Source organism: Limulus polyphemus, unplaced genomic scaffold, assembly GCF_000517525.1.
Source record: "Limulus polyphemus unplaced genomic scaffold, Limulus_polyphemus-2.1.2 Scaffold775, whole genome shotgun sequence".
Taxonomy (NCBI): domain Eukaryota; kingdom Metazoa; phylum Arthropoda; class Merostomata; order Xiphosura; family Limulidae; genus Limulus; species Limulus polyphemus.
In genome coordinates, this window is record NW_013666385.1 from 287,509 (window position 1) to 297,166 (window position 9,658).

General features: G+C 35.1%; 1 protein-coding gene across 1 annotated transcript in view; it reads left to right on the plus strand.

Moving 5' to 3' along the window:
- LOC106460462 (GON-4-like protein) overlaps window positions 1-9,658 on the plus strand; it is a 211,856-nt gene that overhangs the window by 89,208 nt on the left and 112,990 nt on the right. Inside the window, exon 12 of the mRNA XM_013920158.2 lies at window positions 3,787-3,919. Coding sequence (XP_013775612.2) covers window positions 3,787-3,919 — 133 coding nt within the window. The remainder of the gene's footprint in view (window positions 1-3,786; window positions 3,920-9,658) is intronic.

The following is a 9,658-nucleotide window of genomic DNA, read 5'->3' on the forward strand; positions in this document are numbered from 1 at the left end:
ATATAGAGTTAAAGCTTCTGGTCCATATTATAGTTCTCTGCTCTGAGTAGTTTTATGATGCTCTCTAATATTACTGACAAATTTATTATTTTTTTTATGGAGGTTTTTTTTAAAGCATGGTGTTAAAAATGTCTTTACATTTGAGTTGTTAAGTACAAATTTGTTATTTCATCAGTACAGAAAATTACTTATTTATACAGATGAAATTGCAGCAAAATTATATTGTTGGTGACTAAATGCTAAATTAAGTTTTAGACATTTTTATATCATATATAAAGCAGAGTTGTCTGTCTTTTTGGTATCATAAGTTCTTTTTAGAAAGAGGAACTTTAGTGGACCACCATGTATTGACTTTAAATGGTTAAGCAATTGGATGTATGGTTTGGTTTAACAGTCATTTCAATTTTACCAACTTTATGCCATAAATGATGGCTCAACTGGAGCAAGGGGGTTGGTAACAAAATATGTGAAACTAATACTAAACAAAAGTGATGTTCAAATGTTGTGCATGGCATGGGTACTTTTGCATTAGACAAACTGATCATATGCTGTGGTTCATAAAAACAACAGGTTTCAATACCTGTGGTGGGCAGAGCACAGATAGTCCATTCTTGTGATTTGTGCTTAATCACAAACAAACAAACAAAAAGCTATGGCTCAAAATAGTGGAATAGCCACACTTTTTTCATCTTGAATTGCTGGGTACCTTTGCTAGTTTTATGATAATTCACTGAAATTACAGCATATTGCTAGAATTGCAAAATAAAATTTCATTGTGTACTATGATACAACAGTAATTTGTTTATGCTTAAATTTTCAGATTTCTTTCCTCTAGCCTTTGTATTTTTTAATATCTTTACATATAGCTTTTTTTTATTTCTCAGTTAACTTGATATATAATTTAATTTAGTGGACAAAATTTTAAAGTTTATCCCTTTTATGCTTTACCTTACCTAGTCATTATAACTTCCTAGTGTTCTTGTTTTTAGCATAAAACATTTTTCACTTTACCATATTAGGATTTGTGAATGTATGTAACAAGAAGCTTAAAGCGACAAAATGTTACAACAATACCATAAAACATTAAATGCTAAAATTTCTAAGAAAAACTTGAATTTGTATATATTTCTGTTTATTTATATTAGTGAATTTTCTTTCAGTATTACATTCATTTAAAGATGTTACACCTGTACCACTAATCTGTGTTCTTACACTTTCAAATGATTCATTATATATATATTTAGCTTGTTTAGGAATTTTTTGTAACAATTGCTCGTAACTTAATAAGCAATTCTTATATTCTACGGTTTTATGGTGAGATAACAAAGTTTAGACCACTGGCCACAACCTTTTTTTTTCTATATGATATAAATCATAATTAGATTCTTTAGTATATTTTTGCCTACTTGTTTCTATTTTCTCATTGATTATTCCTATATTTTTAAAGTTTTGTTATTTTGTATAGATGATTATAACCTATTTGGGTAATTTATTTTTCAGCAATGATAATTTAGTTGAAATTGTATTTTGATTACTCTATGAATTTTAATTTTTGTTTATACTATTATGAGCCCTAGAATTGTAGAATAGATACTCTAAAATTTGCGCATTATATTAGCTGATTTACAGTTTTCTAAGAAATTTAGATTTAACTTATATTTATAATATTTAAAATGTAATTTTCAGTTTTCCTAAATGCTGACAGAGTATGATGATTATATCTCTTGAACATCATCGTAGAAATTCACTATACCCATTTTTGTGCTGTTGTGTTGACCATTAACCAACTATAGGCACTTTTCAAATAATGAGGACCCTCCCTATTCTATAATTTAGAAATTGCAATATTGAAGTAGGAGTGAGGGACATCAAATGGTGGATCCCCATTATACCATTAAAAATATTAATTGGTTAGAAACAAAAGAAACTAAGGAAATATAAATCATAATGTCAGTAAAAAGAACAACAATTGGGCATGTTGAGGCTTAAACTCAGCTGCTTGAAGATAACATTTCCTGGTCCAATTTTTTAGTCGTCCTTGTCATTAGTTTCAGAACTGATTTGATTGGAACTTTCTAACTTATATCAGTACACAATGAACCTAAACTGATCTATGAAACTTACATTAATATGTCATAACTTAAGCAAGTGAAAAAAAGATGAAGTTAAGTAGTAATGAAAACATAGTGATTGTAAGACTGTATGATGGGAATACTGTGGTGTTATTATATATAATAGCCTATACAAATAAGATTAGTGACATCATTAATGGTAACAACAAATTTCTGAAATTGGATAAAGATCCATCCAAAACTAGAGAGAGTTAATAACAAAGGTATTTGTTCAAATGAAAGAAGGACAATCTACTGACAGACAGTGAATACCACACTTTAAAATCAATTGGTTCCCATACAGAGATTATACATGGTGTTCATCAGATTCATAAAGGTAAACGTCCTATGAGACCTATAGTGCCAGGAATAGGCTGATATAACCTTGGGTTATATGGATTCTTAGTTAAATTGCTAAAACCTTTTTATTAGAAATGAACATACCATTAAAGAGGTGCACTGTGCTAACTTTGGCACAGTCTTCATATGCCAACATGCCACTATAAATAAGTAGACAGAACTATTGTACCATAATGATAATTATCATATGTGATTTGCAAAACATGTTTCAATAGCTTGTGAATTATGCTACTAAGGGGTCTCATTTTTTATTTGATAATGAAATTTGTGATTGAGGGGTTGGTGTTGCTATGGGGTTAAGTTTCGCTCCATCAGTTACAAATGTATTTATTTTCATCATGAAAATAAATGGTTTTAGGACTGTTCCTATACATTTCAAGCAAATATATTATAGAAGATTTGTAGTGGGGCTGAACTCGAGAGTTTTTTTTAATTACCTCCACAGTAAATATACCATTATTAAATTCAATGCTAAACATCAATATAATCATAAATTTCCTTTTTTAGATTTATTTCTTTATAATCATGATGAAAAATTTGAATGTTTAATCTTGCACAAAAAATATTTACAGGACTGTATTTTAACTTTTATTAGTTTTATATCATTATCTTCCAAGAAAAACTTGATTAAAACACTGGTTCATCAAGCATATGAGTTAACCAATAATATGACTGTTTTATTAAGAGATAGAAACTATTATGGAATTCCTAATAAAAAACTTTTCCAACAAATATTATAAAACAGAGTTATTCAAGAATATTTAAATGAGAGGGCCCTTCTATTATTGTCCACAGGAGAAGTAGCGAAACAAAGAATTCTTTTTGTTTTATCATATATTGGAAAGCAGGTGATAGAAATTAGAATTCAGTTAAGAAAATAATCCATCACAATTATGCACAACTGGAATTGAGATATGTATTTAAGCCAGTGTGTAGAGTAAGAAATTCATTTAGATATAAATATCAAATATTAACTTATCGAACATCAAATGTAGTATATCAACAAAGATGTCCTAAATGTAATTTAGGTTATATAGGTTCCACCACTAGGGTATTAAAACCATATATACAAGAGCATGCCAATTTGAGGTCAGTATTAAGAAACATGCTATGTAGTTGTAATGAACCCATAAATAAAGAAAATTTTTAAACTTTAGCCATGTCTAATAATGAACAAGAGTTAAGAATATAGGCTTAAACCAAAATTGAATGAACAAAATGGTGTAATTCGTTTAGTCTTTTAGATACCAGTTTTTCTTATTTCACTTATATTTGTATGACTTTATATTTTTAAAAGCTGTTTTTTGATTTCTAGTTGCTATTTCGGAGCTTGTGAAACAAACTCTAGCCTTCAGCAATGTTTTTATCTATCCTGAACTACTACCACATTCAGGATTTCAACGTCTTCCAGAAAAAAATAAAATATTTTTCACAAAAGCTGAAGATCAGTAAGTATTTAGCTTCAGATGAAAAAAATTTATATTATTTTGATATTTGCTATTATGCGAGATCCTTAAAAAAGTGCATCATGTAGTTTAATGGGAATTTAGGATAAACCAAAAGAACAATTATAGTGCTGTTTACATGTAATTGTACTTTTTTTTGTTATAAGTCTTAAGTAATTTGATGGTTTGAACTTTGATATAGTTTTTTTTTTGATATGTGTAAACATACATTTTTAGAATTTGTTTACAGAAAAATTCTATTTGACAATTCAGTTTGTCAATATCAGCCTATATTTTTCATAAACTTGCTAATTATTAAAATTTTTAAATGAGTAGGAGCTGCCCTATCAGAAAGTTGGAGAATTCGTGTTTTTCAATAGTATCTCCTTTAATAAAGTATTTTAACCATGTTTATGGTTAGTCTACTTGTTTTGTTAACATGTAATTTGTCTAATGATTCTGAGTGTTTTACCTATTTTGAAAGTTGACACCTTGTTTTCTGCAGTTGATCTATTCTTGAGAGTTTATTAAGAAATAGGAAGTGTAATGTTACTTCAGTATTCTTTCAAATTTCTAATTTTTAACGAGTAGATGTCATATCTTCCATAGCCAATCTTATATTGAGAACTTAATTGGTAGTTATTATACTATTCTTGAGTTTGTGAATAAGTAGGAAATGTAATTTTTTAGTAAATTGTAACATTTACATGATGTTAGAAGTTTTAGACTCATACAAGATTAGATTTAATCACATAGTATCAAATTATACAAATCAAAATATTTTGAGATCTTTGCCAGAATTAACAGGATCTACTTGTGACAATTAATTTAGTTATAAAAAATGTATCAGTGAGTAATATATTGTAATATGAAATAATAAGATTATACAAAGCAAGATTGAACAGTGTTTTACAACAGTGATGATTGCAACCTATCATCATGGGCATTGCCATGAGTGGGAGTGGGTAAGTTTCTGGATATAACCCTTCAGCCTTTTCAACCCCAACTACATTTTGATGGGGCTGCAAATACTGTCAGATATGATGATATAGTTAAATATTCATAACTTCTTTCATTGGCTGACAAGTTTCTTCTATCTGACATGAACTTGCTATGGACTATGTACTGGACTACTTCTGACTTGCAGCTTACTTAAGCATGTGTTGTAGGTTTCAGAAACAACCTCTTTGAAAAATCTTGGTGACGTCTATGATTATAAGGCCCTTTCTCAAGACTAAAAACAAAAACTCAATTAAGCTACAATATTTAGATAAACTGTATCAAGATTTTATTATCAGAGTTGATGGAATCATATATAGTATTGTTATTGGGTAGGAGAAAATAAAATAAATAGATGATACAAAAAAGTAATTAGTAACTTACTATTGAGAGATTGCAGCACTAACTTCAAAGCCAAATAAAACCGTTAGTTTATAATATAGAAAACATTTGCATTACAGGAATGAAGGATGAAAACGTTTCACTTAATTTAATCTTCCCATATTTACAATAAATTTTATGTTCAGCTCTTCCCCTCTCTGTTTTGTCAAATTTACCAAGCAGTGTTTGCACATATTGAAGTACTTCATACAGTAAAATTAAGAATGGTATTTTTAATATGTCTGATCTACTAATGGCATTGATTTTCTAGACTGTGTGAATGAAGTTTCCAATATAATTAACTTACCACATTGAGAGTACCATAGGAAATATATATACATATAATGCATTAGGAATGCAAGATAATTTGTGATTTATTTTAGAATATCAGACCAAATGTCAGCCGGTTTGATATTGCTATTGTTTTTGGCATGAGATACTGTAGAATAAATCTTGATATAACAATTATTGATGTCTTTCATGCACTTATAATGTGAATGTTTTGTCTGTTCTGTAAATTTTGAACATTCTGTTTATTTTTGGCTATTTATCAACAAGTAGGTTATGTTGAGTTTATTATCAAGTCAGATCAAGATTTTACATATTTTTTGTTGGTTTACATATTGTAGTGTTTTCATGATTTGTAGTAACAATTTGTATATCTAGTTCTACTGCTTAAGTCCATTTCTGTAGCCTGTGATAAAACCCTGATTTTCATATTGCAGTTAAGTTGTAGTGTGGTTATTGGAGGTGCAGATGGTGCCTAAAATTGAACTCTTTTGCGATGGTTACGTTACAGGATTTTTCTATATGAAGTTCTCTTAGTCAGACTCTGACTCCATAAAATTGCAAACAATTCTTTAGTGAAAATAATTAAAAAATCTGATTTTTTGTGTGCAAAAGCCTTGTAATATTAACTAAAAGCCTGCCAAGTTATGTGAAGATCTTGTGTTTTATAGTTTCATGATTACATAATAGTCAGGGTTCGTACGCGTCCTGGAATGTCATGGAAATCCTGGAAAAACACGATTTTTTTTTCCAGTACTGGAAAGTCCTGGAAAAAACGAAAATGTCCTGGAAAAATAAAATTTGTCCCGGAAAAAAATGTTTTTTTTTAAATTTCGGTTTTCTTGTTTTGAAGCTGCAACGGAAGATCCTTGAATGCGCCGTGGACCACATGTAGTCCACAACTACCAACATTAAGAAGAGAATGTTCAACATTTTTTTCCATCGCCTTGTTAACTTGATCATAGAATGACCAGTTTACATTTGGTCCGTCCATTGACAGCTGAAGAAGTCCTTGCCTTGGCGACTGGAGCGGAGAAGTCTGAGTTAGGGGTGCAGGCACTCCTTACAGCACTGCACTACCTGTTTTACTATTCGCCAGCCCGTAGAGCAGGAGCTTCTCAAGGGTGTTTCCAAGGAGCTAGAGGATAAGTTACTCCTGATTAAAAATAACTAGAGGCTAATGTTCAAAACAATTTGTCCTGGAAATGTCCTGGAATTTCATCTCACTTAAGGTGTACGAACCCTGAAATGTCTCCCTTTTTTATTCAGAAGGGCTTAGAGGGGCTTGCTGGCTCTCCAAAGTCAGTTACGAAGCTCCGTTCTGGAGACATCTTAGTTGAAACAGCCACAGCTAAGCACAGTGAACTCCTCTTGAATTTGAAGGCCATTGGCGATATACCCATTGAGGTTACTCCCTACGCTTCCTTGAATTCCTCATGAGGAGTTATTGTTGAGAGGGACTTGAAGTCCTGCTGAAACTCCTTGGCTGGAGAAACCAGCAAGGATCTCCGACTCGGGGATATTCGAAGGATCTCCACTCGTCAAGATGGAATTATGGTGCCAACATAAGTTTTGAATTTGACGTTTTCATCACTACGTCCACCTGCCGCTGCTAAGGTAGGTTATTCGAACTGTAAGGTACGGCCCTATATTCCCAACCCTCTTCGATGTTTTCAGTGTCAGCGGTTCGGTCACTCAAAGACATCTTGTCGTGGTTCTGTGACGTATGCTCGTTGTGGTGGCAAGGACCATGATGCCTGAGAGTGCAAACTGGACCCTCACTGTGTTAATTGTAGTGGTTCCTACCTCTCTTACTTTAAGTCTTGCTCTAAGTGGGTGGAGGAGAAAGATGTACAGCGTTTGAAGACTCTTAATAACATCTCTTATCCTGAGGCTCGGAAGCTATTGTTCCCTACTACATCTCGGAAATATGCCACTGCATTACACTCTACTGCTACAGTGGGAGTGCAGACGGACCTTTCTGTGTCTCCATCTGAGTCTTTTTCACGCCATGTGCGGGGTCTTCTGCCCTCCATGGATAATAGTCAATAGATGTACATCTACTCCAATCTCTGTCCCCACTGTTCCTTCCAGTGACTGCCTGGGTCAACCTCCTCGGGCACCAGCCTCTGCAGGTCCTTCTTTGGCCTCTAAATGCAGGACGATTATTCGATCAAGCCCTCAGTCATTGGATTCTCACTCTGACAGAGATCTGCCCGCTCGTTCAAGGGCAGGATCCATGGAGGTCGATCGACCTCCATCTAGTAAAGAAAAACGGCGTGGTCGTAAACCAAAGGGTTCTCCACCCTGTTCTCCTAAACCTACATAAAAATGGCCAGTTTTATACAGTGGAACTGTCGAGGTTTTCGTTCTAATCTCGATGACATTAAGGCCTTGATTGACTCCTATCATCCCGCGTGTCTCTCCTTACAGGAAAAAATTCTGAAACCTGCCGATACAGTCACCCTTCGGCAGTTTTCTTTGTACCAAAATGACAGGTTGTGTGATGTGCGGGTACACGGAGGGGTGGCACTGCTAGTCGACCAGCATGTGCCCTCCTTATCTGTGTCCCTCGATACACCCTTGGATGCCATAGTCATGTGCGCTTCCTTGGGTTGTGCCATCACTGTTTGTTCTCTCTACCTGTCTCCTGGGGAGACTTGTGATCAATCGGACCTTGATGATCTCGTTGACCAATTGCCACCTCCCTTTTTACTTCTGGGAGACTTGCATGGACACAACCCCCTCTGGGGTGGTGCTTATATTGATGGGAGGGGTCGTTCCATAGAGTGCATGCTCTCGGATCACAACCTTTCTCTCTTCAATACTGGAACATATACTTATTTTCATGCACCTAGTCAATCTTTTACTGCCACTGATCTCTCGATTTGCTCCCCTTCACTTTTCATTCGCTTTTCTCGGATGGTCGACAGTGATCCACGGGGCAGTGATCATTTTCCCATCATACTGAGAGTGCCACGGTGGAAGCTGGTCCATCTTTCACCCCTCTCTCTCTCTCTGAACTTGATCCTGCATTCATCTGTCTGCCATCAGTAGACGATTGTGTGGTGGCAATGACTGACTGTATTGTCCAGGCGGCTGTTTATTCTATTCGTAAGACCTCGACACGTTTTCCACGGTATCCTCGTCCATGGTGGGGTCCTGCCTGCCAGGAGGCACGGAAGTCTCAAAAACGGGCCTGGAATACCTCCCGACAGTATCCCACTCTTTCTAATCACATTGTTTATCAGCGGGCCCGTGGCCATGCTCGGCAGGTTCGACATCAAAGACAAAAGAAGTCTTGGATTAAGTTCACTACTAGCATCTCTTCTACCACCAGTTCCAAAACTGTATGGGACAAGATTCGGAAAGTCACTGGGAGGTATGCTTCCCATCCCCTTTCCATCTTGCTCTCCAATGACCAGGAAGCTGCTTATGTCCAGAGCATTGTGATGCTCTCGCCCAGAGCTTTTCTCGTGCATCTAGCACTTCTGTTTCTTCCCCTGCCTTCTTGGCCATAAAGTCTTGGGCAGAGTGATCGCCTCTTTCCTTTCGGGCCGATCGTCTCTATGATTATAATCGCCCCCCTTTTACAGTGGTGGAACTCAAACTTGTTCTTCATCGGTCAGACCTGACGATGTTCATTGAGATGTTGCACCATCTCTCTCCTGCCACTCTTGCTATTCTTCTGGCTATTTTTAACCAGATCTGGCAGGAGCATATTTTTCCTGATACTTAGCGCCAGGCTATTGTCCTCCCTTTCTCTAAACCTGGAAAGGATACCAAGATTCTATCTAATTATCGTCCCATTGCTTTGACTAGTTGTCTTTGTAAGGTCCTAGAGAGGATGGTTAATGCTCGTTTTGTTTGGTTCCTGGAATCAAACATGCTCCTCTCGCCCACCAAGTGTGGATTCCGTCGATAGCACTCTACCATGGGCCATCTGATTCGACTTGAAACGTCGATAAGGGAAGCCTTTCTCAAGAGAGAACATCTTGTTTCTGTGTTCTTCGATCTCGAGAAGGCGTATGACACAACGTGGAGGTATGGAATTTTGCAGGACGTACACTCCTC